Source organism: Ammospiza nelsoni, chromosome Z (assembly GCF_027579445.1).
Source record: "Ammospiza nelsoni isolate bAmmNel1 chromosome Z, bAmmNel1.pri, whole genome shotgun sequence".
Lineage (NCBI taxonomy): Eukaryota > Metazoa > Chordata > Aves > Passeriformes > Passerellidae > Ammospiza > Ammospiza nelsoni.
In genome coordinates this window covers 16,325,196-16,343,535 of record NC_080669.1, presented here as the reverse complement: position 1 = coordinate 16,343,535, position 18,340 = coordinate 16,325,196, and the positions used below count along the sequence as shown (strand labels likewise).

The 18,340-nt window shown below is 37.0% G+C and overlaps 1 protein-coding gene across 2 annotated transcripts in view; it reads left to right on the top strand.

The window, feature by feature from the left end:
* LOC132086814 (3'-5' RNA helicase YTHDC2-like) overlaps positions 1-16,687 on the top strand; it is a 30,636-nt gene extending 13,949 nt beyond the window's left edge. Inside the window, exons 13-30 of one of the 2 annotated variants that reach the window (XM_059492734.1) lie at positions 646-824; positions 999-1,095; positions 1,176-1,263; positions 1,349-1,429; positions 2,354-2,436; positions 3,466-3,571; positions 3,705-3,824; positions 4,182-4,454; positions 4,892-5,018; positions 5,964-6,169; positions 6,594-6,789; positions 7,881-7,990; positions 9,297-9,586; positions 9,997-10,174; positions 11,108-11,311; positions 13,182-13,364; positions 14,542-14,645; positions 14,791-16,687. In XM_059492734.1, the coding sequence (XP_059348717.1) occupies positions 646-824; positions 999-1,095; positions 1,176-1,263; positions 1,349-1,429; positions 2,354-2,436; positions 3,466-3,571; positions 3,705-3,824; positions 4,182-4,454; positions 4,892-5,018; positions 5,964-6,169; positions 6,594-6,789; positions 7,881-7,990; positions 9,297-9,586; positions 9,997-10,174; positions 11,108-11,311; positions 13,182-13,364; positions 14,542-14,604 (2,584 nt within the window). In that variant the 3' untranslated portion in view covers positions 14,605-14,645; positions 14,791-16,687. Of the gene's footprint in view, positions 1-645; positions 825-998; positions 1,096-1,175; positions 1,264-1,348; positions 1,430-2,353; positions 2,437-3,465; positions 3,572-3,704; positions 3,825-4,181; positions 4,455-4,891; positions 5,019-5,963; positions 6,170-6,593; positions 6,790-7,880; positions 7,991-9,296; positions 9,587-9,996; positions 10,175-11,107; positions 11,312-13,181; positions 13,365-14,541; positions 14,646-14,790 lie in introns of those variants that run through there. The other variant, XR_009420443.1, reaches the window with a different exon arrangement.
* The last annotated feature ends 1,653 nt before the right edge of the window (positions 16,688-18,340 follow it).

The window sequence follows — 18,340 nt, the reverse complement described above, 5'->3', positions numbered from 1 at the left end:
GATTATATGTCTAGACAGGATATGAATATACTGACTTAGATAAATAGAGATAATGATTCTGCCATGTACCATTTTAATTTAGATGCTTATTTAGGAAACAAACCTGTTGTGTTTTTATCTATACATTGTTGTCTATATATAGTAGCCATATTAAAAAAATGTTATGGAAGTAACATTTACACTAGGTCATTTAAGAATTGGTTTCTGATTACCTTACAGTTATAGTTCAGTTATCGTTTGGTAGAGACCTGTATTTTTAGAGCACTTTTTAGTGTAGTTTCCATTTGCATAGTACCTGTTCACGTGAGGAAAACATTTGGGGAAACATTTCTTTTAAATACTTTTTATTTGACAGGTAAACAGGTAGTGTCTTTATACTTTGAATTCTGGCACTTTGCTTATGGATGTGTTTCAATAAAGAGTAAGAAAAGTGAAGTTATGCTAAAAATTGAAGTTTCATGCTTTGTTGGATTTTACTTAAATCAGTGAACAGTAACAGTATTTTGATGATGCTGTTCTGCTACTCTTTAAAATTTAAATTTGAAAGGAATAATCTTGTTGGTGTTGATCTAAGTTTACTTGCTGGCTGAATGCAAACCTGAAACAAGCAGCCTTGACTCTGGTCTGTGCATTTTTCTATTTTAGTGCTTCAGCAGGATTTGGAAATCTGGATGAAAGTTCCCTGGTCCGAACAAGTGGTAGTGACCTTAGTGCAGAGGACAGAGAGCTGTTGACAGCTTATCATCACAGTTTTGATGATGAAAAAGTGGATCTTGACCTTATTATGCATTTACTTTATAACATCTGTCACAGTTCTGAGACCGGTAAGTATAAACACACACTCCCAATAAATGACTGTACTTTCAGCCTTTGGTAAATCCTGCCCTTCTTTTGGAAACACTAAATAGGTAAAACCTTCCAAATGCTACTCTGCACAGTACTGATGGGTATTTTAAGTGAATTTACTGCTTAACTCTGCCAACGCCCTTCTTTTTCAGGAGCAATTTTAATATTTCTTCCTGGATATGATGAGATAGTTAGCCTGAGAGACCGTATTCTATGTGATGACAGGAGATTTGCTGACAATGCGCACAGGTAAAGCCTCTGGTTCCTATGGTTGAGGTTTTCATTGTGTCTTTTAAAAATACTTCAGTGTACTCTTTGTCTTGCACTAGATATCAGGTTTTCATGCTTCATTCAAATATGCAGACTTTGGATCAGAAGAAAGTACTTAAAAGTCCACCTCCTGGTGTGCGCAAAATAGTAAGTTTTAGAGGACTTTATCAGATACTGTATGAATCTCTTTTGTCTTTGCTTTTAACTACAGTTTTGGTTGTTTTATTTGCAGATTCTTTCTACAAATATAGCAGAAACCAGCATAACAGTCAATGATGTTGTATTTGTTATTGACTCAGGCAAGGTGAAAGAGGTATGATTGTTTAAAACTTTCTGTGACAAGTAAACTTCCTAGTGTTATTCTACAATACATAATAGGTAAATTTTAGAGGACTGTTTTCTTATAGTAGGCTGACAGCTAGTGCATGTCAAGCAACAAAGATCACAGAAGTTTTGACATTTATTTTATGACAAATACTGTAAATAATTAGCTTTGGATAACCTTGTAAAAACTGTTGAAGATTGATATGCTAATGTACTTTGTAAAAATTTATAGTTTCTGTTAGTTGTTTTAAACAAGTCCATCTGTTTAGACCACCAACTTTCTGAGACTTAAGAGAACACTGGGCGTTCCCTTTGTCCTACTATTGTGTCAAGTGGAAATTGAAGCCATTAAGTTTTTAAGTATTGCTTATGATGAGTTGAATGCCCATTCCCAAATTATGTGTGAAGGAAAGGAGATATAGTATGATGAGGTAGTTTAAGACCTATGTCTTTGAAAATGAAGTTGGATTTCCTAGAGGAGATAATGCCAAATTTCTAAAGTTCCTGTGGTAATACAGTTTTTCTGGAACTTTGCATCAAATGTAAGAAAATAAGGATGTGATTTCCAAGTAAGACAAAGAAGACTTTAATGAATACAACAACATTTTTCTTTCCCGATTTGTGATAATTCAAAATACAGTCTGTATCTTTTATTGATTCAAAATTACCTCCTGAGACTAGAAAGAAAACTTCAATTTAGGAAACTATGGCACAAAGATAGTGTAGAACATGTATTATAAATTCAATTGAAAGGAAGTACTTCAGAGCATACCTTTGTGCCAGAAGCTGCTGATGTTAGTTCAAATTATTTTTTCTGTTTTGCAAAGAACTTCTGTTAAAAGCTTATTAATAACTTTTTATTTCACATATCGTGGTTAATTGTGGTTTTATGTTCCTTGCTCTGCTTTTATAGAAGTCTTTTGATGCACTGAGTTGTGTTACAATGCTGAAGATGGTGTGGATTTCAAAAGCCAGTGCTATCCAGAGAAAAGGCAGGTAATAATTGCTAATATCTGCTTATTTTGCAGATATTCACCATCCCATATATTAAGAGTAAATTGCAAACCTATAGCAGCCACACTGGGTAATTTTTCTAGGCTAGTCCAGTGTCATGTTGAACAATGGTTAATACTTCTTCTCTGCAGTAAATGAAGAGTCATGTATTTTCTTGGACTAATTTCCCAAGATACAGAGAAGCAGCGCTCAAGAATGTCCCAGAACTTATATTAGGTCTAGGTTGTTGTCCCCTGTGAACTTAATTCCTCTTTCTACCATGTAGCACCAGCAGCCACTGTAACTTGTCTGTGGGCAAAGGACTACCTACTGCTCATTTTTAATTGATATCCTGGCATCCCTTTTGTAGAAGTGACACTGAGCAGTGATTCTTTATTGACCAGCTCCAGAGTATTCATGACTTTGTATATTCACCAGGATGCTCAAGATCATATTCTTCCCAGCGCAATGAGTGAGGGCTGAGAAGTTGTGTGTGTAGACAGCAACAAATGCCTGTTTGGAGATAAAATGTTGTCATTATCCTCCAGGTTTTTGAGCATGAATTGTGAGCATTTGCTGTCTCTGTTCCTTCATTCACATGTTTTTGGGTCTTCATTTTACCATTTACATCTAGACTTCTAACTGGGGAATTTGAAGAGGAAGAAACAAAGTTCCCAACTTAGGTTCCCTGTGGCTCAAGATGACTGAGATTTGGATTGATCTCAAGTTAGCAAAATTATATCACTTTATTTAGATAGGTCTTGCTTCTTTTTTTGTCCAGATTTTTCTTATAATAAAATTATAAGTATTTTGTTATAATAAAATTACATAAATTTCCACACTGTCAAAAATAATTAATGTACTGGAAAACTCTTTTAATTCATATGAGGGACTTCCTCTTAAGAACAAAATTACCATTCCCTTAGACCTTCTGCATTTGTATTCTAAGTTTGTGTGGGTTGTTTTTTGTTTGGTTGGGTTTTTTTAAAAAAGAAACTCTAATTTTCACAGCTTCCCAATTTTATTTTCCAGGGCTGGGCGCTGTCAGCCTGGAGTCTGTTTTCGTCTCTTCAGTAGGCTCCGATTTGAGAATATGTTGGAATTTCAGACTCCAGAACTTCTAAGAATGCCACTTCAGGTATGTGTTCACTTAGAAGTTAAAAATTCTAAAAAATGTATATCACCAGACCATACTAATAACTCCAAAAAGGTGTGTAAATATTTTCTCTTTCCCAAACCTTAATAGTATTTTTCTTCTTTTTAATTTGCAGGAGCTTTGTTTACACACAAAACTTCTGGCTCCAATTAATTGTTCAGTTGTTGACTTTCTTATGAAAGCTCCTGATCCTCCACCAGCTTTAATTGTGAAAAATGCTCTGCAAATGCTCAAGGTCAGCAGAGGAGTACAATTCAGATGGGAGTTGTGTTTAAGTAGTATTTGTGGTTTGGTAACATATCTTGCTGACTTTTAATTGTACTGAAAGTCTTGTTCACTTACTTAAGGATGCTTTGAATTTTTATTTGTTTTCATTTTGTGTGTGTGTGTGTATGTATTTTTCCATGTTAAGGGAAGGGACTACTGTAAAATCTTGAATTGAAACTAGTTTGACTTGCTTCTTTAGTGTTTGGGAGCAAATCCAGGTGATGTAATTAATATCTTTTGTGCTTTCATTGTTAATTAATTTTGCCCCCTCACCCCTTCTTCCCATTTTCCCTACATCCCCACCTTTTTTTCTTTTTTCAAACAGACTGTAGATGCCATGGACCCTTGGGAAGATCTCACTGAACTTGGATATCATCTCACTGAATTGCCAGTGGAGCCACACCTCGGTAAAATGCTGTTGTGTGCCGTTGTTTTGAAGTGCCTGGATCCTGTCCTGACCATTGCCTGTGCTCTTGCCTATCGAGACCCCTTCGTGCTGCCCGCGCTGGCCTCTCAGAAGCGGGCGGCCATGCTGTGCAGGAAGCGTTTCACTGCGGGAACCTTCAGCGACCACATGGTGCTTCTCAGGGCTTTTCAGGTATCCTTTCAGAACAAGGACTGCTCATGCATCGGAGTAAATGACCTACCAGCCAGGCTGGACACAGAGTGGTAGACTATGGCCTTCCTCTATATTGGACTCACATTCTGAGGGACACATTTTGTCTGACTTTTTCAAACCTGATTAAATTCTGTAAGTTCCAGCAGGATGCCACTTTATATCCTGTTACATGGGTAACTTAAAATAGCAACCTTGACATAGTGATCTCTATAATAACATAGTGAACTTAAATTAATTATTATATTTCAGTGAGGGAATGGGGAAAAAAATCTAGTAGTTAAATAAATCAGGTTCGATACATTTACTTTGGTTAATTTTAGTGACATAAATGTAGCTTTTAGAACTCTGCATTTTTGAATTTTAGATATTTAAATTAGTAGGCAAATGTGCAAATGTTAAAAAATTATTCTTTACAGGCATGGCAGAAGGCACGCAGTGATGGCTGGGAGAGAGCCTTCTGTGAAAAGAACTTCCTGTCTCAAGCCACAATGCAAATCATCGTAGGAATGAGAACACAATTGCTTGGCCAGCTTAGAGCCTCAGGTAAATAGGTTAGAAAAACTTATAATGTTATTTTAGAGTTAAGTGTTTACAAATTGTAAGGAAAGTAGTATTTACTTGTCATTTTCCTTCCTAAGTTGAAAAAGAACAGTACATATTCATGCTGGGCATGGGGGAGATGGTAGGGTAAGAAAATGTGGCTGGGGAGTAGCTGGCCTAACTGAAAGCAGCCTGATTGTTCAACATCCTGCTGTCTTGCAGTGTGAGACATGTTTCCTTGGATTTTTATGTTCTAGTAAATTTTTTCCTCAGACAGTTGTTAAAATGAGTTCAGACCCTAGGTTCTGAGGCAGAGTCAGTTAATTTCAGGTCAAGCTGGATGTTCCTGGAGAGTGTCCTGAATAATGAAATCCCTTTATCCCTTACTGTCAGTGTGCCTGATCTTCACGTGCCTTGCTTGCTCCTTGCATGCTTCTCTTGATCCAATGGCAGTTCATGGTCTGGGGTCTTCCATTAACTCAGTGTGGGCAGCCCATCACCTGCTCGTATATTACAGCTTCAGCCAGCCTTGGGCCACTTTCGAGGTCTCATCCTTCATCCAAAATATCTTTTACTTCCTCTGCTTAGCTGTTCATGCTAACAAACAGTTCACCTGCACTATATTTAAAGTTCACCTACTCTAGGTTTTGAGCAGGGTGAACTCATGCTAAGTCATAAGCAAGTTGCAATTAAATGACGCAATTTCTAATATTCTGTTAGGAAGTATTGTAAAAAGTAGTTCTATTTTGTGTTAGTGTGAAACCCCTTACCAGGAAGGAGTTCAGTGTAAGGGTTTCTTCTTGGTGCTGTTAATGTTGGCAGTTGTGAAAAATGCAACTAATTTGTAGTTTATTTAATTTTTGTTTTTCAAATTCCTTTTGAGAAGCAAAAAAGGAGATCTTAAATACAAGCAAATATAACACAGTTTGGACCTCCTTCTTTCTTCAGGTTTTATTAGAGCCAGAGGAGGAGCTGATATTAGAGATGTTAATGCTAACTCTGAAAACTGGGCTGTAGTTAAAGCTGCCTTAGTGGCTGGGATGTATCCCAATCTCGTGCATGTAGACCGACAGAGCCTGGTTTTAACTGCACCAAAAGAGAAGAAAGTGCGATTTCATCCAACCTCTGTTCTTAGTCAACCTCAGTATAATAAGGTAAAGACACTTTGAACGTTTTTGAAAATATTTTTTCTGGCGGGTGGTAGAATGAAAAATTGGAGTTGATGTATTTTTCCAGTATTTCAGTTAGTCCTGCTAAGTGGAACAAGACAAAATATTAAAAGAAAAAGCTAGTTGTAGAAGTATTTGGATGAGGTAACAATCTCTGCTCATTGTTATGAAGAAAAAGTTCTGCTCTGAAACTGATACTTCTTTAGATGCTCTTTAAAGCAAAATATCTTTCTTCAAGGTAATAGGATAACTTTTAAGTCTGGTTGAATATACTTGTGCTTTTCTTATTCTTGTGTATGTAAATATTTGTATATTTATTTCTACATACATAAAATAGGAACTAAGTTTAAAATTTATTTTAATGACACATAGATGATAAAATAACCTAGTCTTATTTGCTCCTGCACAGATTCCCCCAGTGAATGGCCAAACTGCAGCTGTTCAGGCACTCCCTACAGACTGGCTGATATACGATGAAATGACGAGAACTCACAGGATAGCAAACATCAGGTGCTGTTCTGTTGTAACACCCATCACTGTGGCTCTCTTCTGTGGACCAGCTAGGTTACCAAGTAATGCTTTACAGGCATCTTCATCCTGTCAAGGTATACCAGAGTCTGGATTTGGAATGTCTGTGTTCGTATTATACTAGTATGTGGTTTGGAAAACTTATTTTGCAAGTCTATTTTCTACATAATTTGGCTATTTTTTGAAATACAGAGCTATATATAGTTCCTGTATCTGTTCAGGAATAATTTATAGGCTGTGTAACAAATGTCTTGAGTTTTGTGAATCCTTGTAAGTTCATAATCTTCATAATCTTACGATTCTGTAATCTCAGAAATTACAGTATAGTTTTCAAAAAAATAAAAAATGCAACCAAAATGTTTAAAGACAGTACTAATGCTAAGAAGTGCAGCATGTATATTTTTTCTACTGCCTAGTTTATTTGATACTTTGAACCAGATGCTTCAAACTGAATAATACAGTTACAGTTAACATGGCAAATAATCATATTTCTTTCAGTTGACACGTGCATTTTAAAGATTATTTTCTACTGATAACTTTTAATGTCAATTAGCCATATTATTAGCTAGAAGTAGTAGACAACTTATTAAAATTTCCTTTTTTCATATTTAAATGGCGTGCTGTAAGAATAGAAGCAAAAGTCATCTTATCTGTTGTCAATTCTGTAGAAATACTAGTTTGAAGTAAGAGTCCAGGCTGACTTTCCTGACTGCTCCAAAACTGTTACCCTTAAAATAATGTTATTGCTGATTGAATTGCACTTTGAAAAAGGAATCCTAAATAGCCACGTGCATTTATATTTTTTTCTTAATCATTATACTAAGATAGAAAGCATAGAGCAATATGTGGTTTTGCAAACAACTTCAGGCAAAACTTTGATAATGGCTTGTTATTGGTGAAGGTGCATGAAAGAGTCAGATCACATCAGTATAGGTGTTTATGTAGTAGGGCTCTTAGGAGGTCTGGGAACCCGTTCTTCTAACTGAAGCAAAGGCCTTCCCTGGGATGTACATGCGGAAATGAAAAAGCATATTTACAAATGTTTACATTTTAAGTGAAAATTTAGAAGGAAAATTATCTTATTGCTGGCAATATAGTGATGTTCAAGTTTTTTATGTAAATGTAAATAACACAGAAATGTTAATGCATTTTTTTATACTTCATTCAGGAGACAGGGTATCCAGTGATAGCAGTGACAGTGAGATGGAGGACAGAACAACTTCTAATGTATCATTACTGAAGCTAGATGAATGGCTCCACCTCAAACTGGACTCTGAAGTACGTAATCTATCACTTCCATGCTTGTTTTGTGTAGAATATTTATGCCATACCATCCTAAAAGGATTCTTAAAACAGTTGGATAGCCAAAAATTTGCTGTAAGAATGGCTATTGTGATCGCTTCAAATCTCTCAAATTTACAGGAAAACACACTAACTTTTAGTTAACTTTTATTTCATGAGCTCAGTAAGAAATATGGAAAACACACAAACATGGACCTGATCTTCTTTTGCCCAGGCTAGTCATTTGCATGAATTCACATATTCAACATCCAAGTTGTAGGGTTTCCTATGGATTGATGCAACCCATAACTCTTAAATCTTGCACCTGTGAGCAAAAAGGAGGAAAGAATTAGTTACCTAGCCAACTGCAAGTGTTCATCCTTCTTCCTCTGTCATGGTGCGGCTGTCCTACATATCACGCTGGGAAGCAGGAGAGCCTCAGCAGTCAGCTGCTGTTGGATTTGCTTGGGAAGCAGTTTGGGTATCTGATGTTTTATGATTTCCAGCTTGGCAGTTTGATCCATTTCCATAAGTTGGGAGATTCTAAAGAAACTGGCAGACAAAAGAAAATGGCTGCAGGAAGCAGCAGGGTGCGGGAGTAGTGGCTGTGTAATGGCTCTTCTGCTGTTTGTGGTCTCCTGTATTGCCTGTGTGGTGTTGTGCCAGTACACAAGACCTTGGCTTGAGCTGGGTTAGACAAAATTTGAGCAGGAGTTGAGAGAATAGTAAAAATGTCATATTGTGTATTTCCTCTTCTGAGAGGATGACTTAAGTTGCTTGACTAAAATGGAGCACCTGAAACTGGAGCTGCTGAAAGAAAATTGCTGTCAGGTTTTATAAAAAGAAGAAAAGAGCCTTAGCCTTTGAGGATACAAGTCTTCTGGTTATTGCAAAGCTCTGATGGTGTTAGAAGGTAGAGTAACCAGAGGTCTTTTCCATCAGGTATGTCTGAAGAGCCCATAAATACAAACTGAACTGGCAGGAAGGGCATTAGACATGAAAAGACTGCTTTTAAAGAAAAGAGAAATTTTAAAAGTGAAAAATGAAAAATCCTGTGTGTTTACAATAGAATTTTAAGTTTTGTGCAGTGCAGCATGAAATGGTTTAGAAATTATCTTGGACCTGAGGAGAGAAAAGATAGCAGCATAATTTAAATGTAAGGTTTTCTTCCCCCCTGAGCCCTTAGACTTGCCTTTCAGTTTGCCAGAATGCCACGTGCTGCCTGATAGGAAAGACGTAGGATGCCCTTTGCCTAACTGATGTATTTTTCATTAGTCTTTAACAGAACTGCAATTCATTACAGGCTGCTGGCTTGCTGTTGCAACTCAGACAGAAGTGGCATAGCTTATTTCTGCGTCGCATGCGAGCTCCTTCTAAATCGTGGTCGCAAGTTGATGAAGCAATTGTAAGAGCAGTTGTAGCTGTTTTAACTGCTGAAGAACAGTCTGCAGGTTTGCAGCAGCCTTCAGGAATTGGTCAGAGACCAAGACCTGTGGTTTCTGAAGATTTTCTTGTACCATCTACATGGAGGTCAACTAACACCAGGAGAAGTGCAGCAGAAACTGAATTCTCTGACTCCTCTAATGCTGAAAAGTAAGATGTTGAGATCTTCCAGAGACTGTAGCTTGTAATTTATTTATCTGTAAAAATATCACTTGAATTTCTGCTAGCTTTAAGAAGAAAGAAACAATATAAATACATCTGAAAGCTTTGATACTGCCCTGTGCTGAGTTGTTAGTTGTGATTTCATTGAGAATTATTTATTACATATGCTGGCTGTTTGGGCAAGCAGTCAGAAATAGTGTCCATGAGTTGTACTCCTTGGGAAGTAGCAGAAGAGGTTTAACCATTACAGAGTGAATGCATCCTTTTTTATTTAGTGTTTAATATGTTTTGGAATGACTAGTATATATGGTCATCTAGTAGGCTGATATGTAGGTATAAATTATTCTGTGGCCTCTTGAAAAAGTCAGGTCTGTTGTGTATCTGCCTTTACATTTTAGAGTTCTGATGAGGTCTACACATCCCATACTTCATCAGCCAAAGACGTACAAACGAAAAAATATTTTACACTCCAAACAAACTTCAGATGACAGGTCAGATCGATCATCAATGAAATCTGCAGACAGCAGTAGCTTCCCTAGCCCCTGTGCTAGTCCATCTTCTCCAATGTCTGGGAAGGTACAGTTCTTACAAACATATTACCCTACTCTTCAAAATTAATAGAATCTCTTGCAGATATCTTTCAGAAACTATCAGGTATTGTATTGATAAATTAAGAACCTAACTTAGATTTTCATTGTTAACAACCACATAATACTTATTTTGGAATCAAAAATCATGAATAAATATCTTTGTTCTAAAAGCTATTCAAAGTAGGAAAAAAAAATCAATTTTGAGGTGTTTGGTTGTTTTTGTTTTTTTTTTTGAAACTTGGTATAATAAACAGTGACAGTGTGTACAATACATGCATTTCTGAATTCTGTGGATTCTGTCTTCCTCTGCTTCTGTTATAGCATACATTGGTACTGATTCTCTTTAAGTTTTGTGTTATCTGCAACATTAGGACTGCTTAGCAGTTTTTTTGATGATTATTTATTAAAGCATACATTTGTAGCGAGGTTATTTTCATAAATTTTCCTGTATTTTTTTAAATTCAGCCAGTGTTACAGGGAGAAAATTTGTTTCCTGAAAATGGAAATGCAAGTGTGCTGCAGGCTACAGTCTAGAGTGATTAATTTTGTGTCGTCTGAAGTTGTCTCAGACTTCAAAAAATTGTAATTAATCACTAGACTGTGTAGGCTTGTTCTGCCATAATAGTTTGCTGCCCCTCATGAATTAATTATAATTTTGAAAAATGCTTAAAAATGTAAAATAGATGTAAATATACTTTCAATGCAATTCTGACAGGAACAGCTGATAGATAGTATATTTCTTGTATAACCTTGGAGAAGAGAGGAAAAACTCCTTGAAACGTCTGTCTGCATGTGTGTAGAACTTCAGAGCTAAAGCTTGGTTTATTTTATTTATTATTTTATTGTATTTTTTGTCATTGTATTATTATTTTTGTATTATTATTTTATTGTATTTATTAATTTAATTTAATTCTTTCAGGTTCCCAAATCACCTTCACCAAGACAAAATAAGCCAGTTCGGTACTTTATAATGAAAAGTAGCAACTTGCAGAACATTGAGATTTCTCAGCAGACGGGTATATGGTCCACTATGCCAAGCAATGAACAAAAACTGAATGGAGCCTTTTGGCAAAGCAGCATGGTTTACTTAATATTTTCCGTCCAAGGGTCTGGACACTTCCAGGTGAGTCCTTAGCTAATACCAACTGTTGGTAGTGGTTGATGGTTTAAGAAAGTGCAGCAAATGGCTGTGTACAGTATGGAGAGCTTTGCTTATGACTTCTCACTCCATAATTAGTACTGTGCCAATGTCTCTGATTGCTGAGGAAGGGTACTTCATTCTTCTCCAGAGTAGTCCCTTTTAATGAACTCGATTTTTCCCTCAAAGGATAAAACTAGGTTGTCTCCAAACATAATGAGTCAGAATAATGTTTCTACCCTGCATAAATGCTTTAAAACAGCAGCAGTGGAACAAACAAAGAAATCCATACAAAGGAGGGAATTTCTGACTTTTTCTCTGCATGCCAAAATAAATGTTGTAAGTGAAAAAGAAGATACAAACAAGTCACAGCTTTCTAAAGCCAGGAAACTCATGTGTCTTTAATGCAAGTTTTAATAAAAACTGTTCTGCTGGAACTGTAGTTTCTCAAAGTTAGGAAGCTGGAAAGTCATGGCCATGTTTCTTTCAGAGCTGTCTTGAGTTCACATTTAGTGAGGTATTTGTCAGCAGTTTGCTGACGTATTTGTGGCCAGTTTAAAGGTAAAGACTTGGCCTGCTAGTACAAAGTTGCAGGTTAACTGTTTTGTAGAGCCTGCTAAACTCAATTGCTCCAAGTAAAGAAAGTTCAATTTATCTCTTTATATATTATAAACTATTAATAGAAGTCAGCTAAACTTAAAATTTAATGAACCAGTCCAAACATAGAGGTATGGATGATACCAATGAAGGATTGTTCTGAAATGTATGTATGTGTACAGTGATTTGGCAAATGCAAATGCCATATTAGAAAGTCATTTTCAGCATGCCGTTTGAATCTGAAAATGGGCTGTTGTACTGGTGCTCTTAGACAAGAACGCTGGGAGGGGAGGACACACTGAACTCAGGATGTAGGTGGATTATGTTGCCTTGCCCTTCCAGTTTTGACAATGCACTTATCTTCATGGGAACGTGAGATTAACATTTCTAATAATATTTTCTTGCCTCAGGTGTCTACTTTCCACCTGTATTTTTCCCCAGTTCCTTTTATTAATTTTCATTTATTTTCATTTAAGGCTTGAGCTGTCTAGGACTGTATGACTTACAGCAGCAGTGTGTGCTGGTAACCTTAGGCAGTGCACTGCATCTCTTGGACTCCTAAGTCATAACTGGAGTAAATTCACCTGAACAGTTGATACATTGTGCATGGTCTGGGTTTATTTTTGTTTTGTTTGGTGTGTGTGTTTAAAGGGTATCCTTAAATAAATTGAAGGCAATCTTGGATTTGTGGTTTCTTTCATTTAATTTCTGAATACTTGTCTTGTTGGAATTTCTTTCAGCTTCATTAAAAAAGAAACTTTAAGCAGCTTTAATTTATTTCTTTGGAGAACAGCTCCTCATTTTTAATTGTATATGAATGTTTATTAACAAAGAGGCCATAAGGGAAAGAAGGATGAAAGGACGAACGGAAGGAAGGAAGAGATGTTTGAAAGAATTTTGTACAAGTAGTGAGGTATAGCTAATGGGCATAGAACATTGATCTTGATACCTTGCACTTTTTACAGCAACTTTTCAACCTCTTTTAAAAGCCGCTTGAATGTTAATTGTGAAAGATTAATGGAAAGATATCCTTTATGCTCATATTCTAGAAGGTATATTTGATGTGGAAAAAAACAAATTATACTTCTGACTTTCTAGGTGTAAACATTTTGGGGGATCCAGCTTCATGTGTGTGTTTGAATCAATCACTGAAACTAATTTGAAAGTTTCATATGAAGTCCACTCATTTATTTAATTCCAGCATAAATAGATATGCTCTCATTATGTCCGTTCTTTCATATTTAAATTTTTCTTCCAGGGTTTTGCTAGAATGTGTTCATCAATAGGGTGTGAGAAAAGTCTGGACTGGGGATCTGCTGGACTTGGAGGTGTATTTAAGGTGGAGTGGATCCGAAAAGAAAGCATTCCTTTCCAGTTTGCACATCATTTGCTCAACCCTTGGAATGACAATAAGAAAGTACAAATAAGCAGAGATGGCCAGGTAGTTATTATTCTCTTCTAAAGCCGTCTTTACTTGGTGGAACTGTGTTTTCTTTATTAGCTTGTTCAGCCTTGAACTCAACTGTGTTCATGTACGTATTAATCTGAATCACAGTTCCTTGGAGCGCATTGTAGCTTCAGCTAATGCATAATTACTGATGCAGTAGTGAATTTGTTAAAATCAAACCAGTTTCTTGCTTAATGTTGTTTTTTTAAAAAAATACTTAAAGCTAGATTTTTTCAGAAGTGTTGTTGGTGGTTTTCTTTTAATTTCTGGAGGTTTGTCTCCTGTTTGATTCAGATGTGTCCTCTGAGATAAAATAGTCTGTCATACCCAAATAACCATTCATAATTAGAGGTTTGCATTTTCTGTAAAGCCTCAAGAGACTCTTGATATTTGAGGCAGAATAAAGCTTAGTACTGTTCTCCAATCTGTTAAAGCTAAATGCAACTACAAAAAGCCAGAAAAGAATTTGCACGAGAATTCTCTGCAGCAGATTTTGCATTCTCCTCAGTCCCCTCCCAAAACATCTCCTTGATAAAAGATTCTGGAGCTAAACTTTTTGTATTGTCTTCTCACTGCTTCCCCAAAAACTCTTCAGTTGAAAAATAAGAAAAGTATTGTAAGAACAAGGAAAGGAACATAGCACATGTTGAAGTTGACAGTGCATCTCCTCTAAGTGGCTCTTAAGACCTAAAGAATCTGAACAATACCAAAAATAAGTGATTTATATTATTGTCTGTGATTCCACCAAGAGCCACTGCATTATCTGTGACCTGCCTTTCCGCATTCTCCGCTGCATTTAATGGAATTAAACCTAAAAGATGTGGAGAATAATGATCTTAAGTTAATAAGGAAGTGACCTGTGGAACGCACAAATTGTATGGCGCATCTGTTCTAGTGATGGTATCTTCATTAAGAATTCTTTTTTGAGAACTGACATCTTGCCTGAAACAAAAAACCCCAAACAACTGGTAGGTGAGGGTTGCTTATGAATGTTTCTAATCTGCTGTTGACCCCTTTTTGTAGGGATAGTTCTAATATAAGTCACAATAGCAAAAGTAATTATTTCAGAAAGACCACCAGCAACCTCTTCTAAGGATTTTGTAATAAATAGTTTTTACATGCACAATGGCAGCAGTGCTAATAAATTTTCTAATTTCCTTATTGCTTCTAGGAGCTCGAACCACAAGTTGGAGAGCAGTTGTTGCAGCTTTGGGACCATATTCCTTTGGAATGAAAAAACTCAACTGATTAAGCATGTCAGATAATGAGATGGAGGTAGTTATTATTTCATGTATTGCATTCTGGTTTTATGATGGAGGAGCAGGTCTCAAATTATATCATTTCAGTACTGTCATTTGTAGCTTCTGGAAGAACAGGTACACAGAGAACTAAATGTTTTCTTCCTTTTGATTTTTTCTAGCTGACATTGAAACATCAGCTCTAACCACTAGAACCAGCAGCATGCCTACAATACCAAGATCAGGAAGAAGGTGGCACAACAAACGAATTCCTGAAGCTCTTAGTCATGCTAGCTCTTAGCTAGCAGTGGAAAAAAAGAGGGAATTATGTTTGTTTCAGTGTTTCCTTGTAAAAAATGTCAATAAGGTTATCCACGAGTCTTTTTTTGACTGATTATTTTTTTCTACAGATACTTGAAAATGTGGTAAAGTTCAAAACTAAGTTTAAAGCAACGCACCGCATGTAAGTTGTTTGTGGGTTTAAAATAGCCCAGCAGACAGTTTACATTCAAAACATTCTCAATCCAGTAAATGTATGAAAGAAGCCAGTTTAATGTTAATTAATCATTCTTGCAGTTTGATTAAAATAAATAAATTGAGAATAGATGTCTCCAAATATGTTGGGAGATTCTGTAATTGTTTGATGAACTTCTGTATCCATAGTACAAGAGAGAAGGATATAGTCAATTACAAACAACTAGACAGCTAGAGAACACTAGTTTTTGAATTCTAGTTTAAATACAGAAGGGAAAGAAGCATGAGACTTTTTTGAGTGTGGATTGATCCAGTGGTATTTCTAGTTTCAATTTTTTTGCCCGTAAAAATACTCATACTTTGACAAGCTGAAACAATCTTTCAGAGGCCTGTGGCCAAATGGTATTCCTAATAGTTCACTAACTTGAGCATTGTTATAAGATTTCTACTCCTTTTATAAAAAATAAAAAATAAAAAATAAAAAATAATTGCCAGTACATTGGCACCAGTTGCTTCATCTTTCGATGTAGTCTTCAATTTTTCTTTCTTTCTATACCTTGTCTTTCAAGTTCATTTCTTTCTTCTATACTACTGCTGTTTTCATTTATTGGGCTTTTCTTTAGTCATTAACATACTGTAATGTAAGGCTGTTGCAAATTCAGTCTGCTCACTGTCAGCAATGTTGCTCATTCTTGAGTTAAACTGAGAGCTTTTTCTGCTTCTGAGCTTCTACTTAGTTTCTCATGTCTTCTTAGGATGTTCTCATAGTTCAGACTATCCCATGTATTCCTTAACTCTGGCACAGCATCATTAGAAATTTAAGTTAGACCTGAAAAAGCTACTGCAGGGCCTTGTGCAGTCAACAAAAAAGCTGCCAAGAATATGAATGGCTGTGAGATGAAAAAGGTATCCAGAGATTTAAAAGAAAAGGGATCTTTAGGCATTTAAAAAACAAACAAACATCTTAAAAAATATATGTATAATATGTTTTCATCTTGAATCCAGAGCTGAAGACTCATTTGCACCAAGTAGTGTTCTTTAAAATCCATCTCCTCTCTCTTTTTTTTTTCCTAGGGAGACATTTATTACTTGTTTAGCACCCTCTTTAATTTATATAAAAATAGTAAATATAACCTAAAGGAACCCTGCTCTTAGAAAACAGTCAGATTTTTGGCATGTTGCTACTTCTCTCTGCCAGTCAAGATGCAATAATTTCATAAACAGGTCTAGGACATGCTTGTCATGTCCTCTCTGACTGCTACCTTTTCTCTCCACATGGTCAAAGTGGTCATTGCTGTTCATTTACATGGCATTTGGAGGAATCCTTATTGAAAGGACCCTAAGAGGTAAACTTATTTCTTTGTAAGAGTAGAAGCTGAAATGTGTTGTTTTTTCCCTAGATCTGAAACTGATGGAAGGGAGGCAGAAAATCTGTACTGAGATGTTCAGCTTCTCAGTGTTCTCATTGAACAAAGTACTTGGCGTAAACTGGATTTTTTAGACTTGGTGCCTTTCTCTGTCCTTCAGTTTTTGGAGTTTTTAAAATTGTCTTCATGCTGTCAAATAACCTGTATTAAAAATTTTGTAATGAAACTGTAGATAAAAGCTTTTGTATTGATCTTGCTTGAAGTGCTTCTGCAGTTGTTCTGCAGTCTCTTGGAGAATTCCCAGTTGCCTGTGGGGCAATTGGGATGCATCTATTTGCTGTTTAAGGGAACCATTAAAATTTGGGTTTGGTTCACATCTACTGGTGGAGAGAAGGTGCTGAGTAACAGAGGTAAGACAAAATAGTATCACTGGATTTGGGAGATATAAGGACCTCCTTCTTTAATTTCAAGTGAGGATAAGTACAGCATGGAACTAAGATCCAGATCCAAACTGGAGAGAAGCTGTGTTACACAATGGTTCCTGCTTCTTGTGTTCATTAAAATAGGTGTCTCTGTCTTGCCTGTAGTCTGTGAATCCTGCTGCAGCAGGCTTTTATACTTCGTTTGGCTGGATTACAGGTAATTAGTACCAAATACAGAAGGGATAGATCTGGCTGATACACTACTTCTGGAGGTCTTAAATTAGAGAAAAAAATCATCTGTCTACCATTTGGTGGTGATCCAAGGCCTAAATGAAGTGTAATGTGAGAAGTGGCCTACTGTGTTAGGCAAAACAAACAGACCTTAAAAAGGTCTGGTGAAAGCTTAAGACGTGGTAAAAGTTCCTCAGGATTGTATCAGGTGTAGAAAAGGTTGCCAGATCCAACTGGGGAGTAATATCTGGGAGGCAGTCCAAATATTTAGATCCTGGCAGTTTCTTGTGAGGGATATTTTCTGTGATATAGCTCCAGTATTTGATGCAGACCTCCTGGGATGTACAACGGCTACCTGGCTGCTGGTCTTCAGCACGTGAAAAGGCTCTGTCTGGGAGATGACTCTGATCCTTCTCATACTTCTCAGGGCCTGAGGTTCTCCTCCATGTTCTGGGTCCTGCTTGTCCATGGCAGCTGCCACAGGTATGCTGTGTGCCTGGTCCTGTGTGGTGGCTGACTGCTGGCTGAGCCTCTGGATCCCAGTGGAGACCACACGGGCGACTTGTACAAGAATAGGGCTCCTGTGCACTGTGTATATGCCATGGGATGAGGTACAGGGCAGTGCAGCCCCCAAACCCTAAGAGCTTGTGGCTGTGCCCTGCTCACTGTGGTTGCCCCAACAGCTGGGGATCGTGTTCTCCTCCATTGGCATCTCTGTGGTCCTCTCCTGCAGGACTGGTCCAGGACATTCCCAGAAATGGGAGGAAGAAAACTTCTTGAGACAGAACTTACGTTAGTGTGTCCATGGTGAAACCATGCCCTTGTGAATCCCCCCTTACGGGGAAGGAAGCATCCAATACTCATAAATGCTCGTGATCAGAAGGAACAACAAAAGTGACAGGGTCTGCAAAATCTCACCAAGTCTTGTTAGTAACTTACACACTTGGCATGGAAATTGCTATGTTTATGTTAGTCCATACCCTGTCCTATACACGAGGCAGAGGGTTTGGGAGAAAGTGCAGAGTGAAAGGGAAAGCAGAGTATAAAACATGAATTAAACAGAGGGAGGGAAAGAAAAAAAATATGCATGAGAGACCACTAGTCCCGGTTCTAGATGACACACTTGGCATGGAAATTGCTGTGTCAGTCCTAGCCTACCCTATATACACATGGCAGAGGGTTTGGGAGAAAGGGATATGGTAAAAGAGAAGGAAGAAAAGGAGAGGTGGATTAAAGAG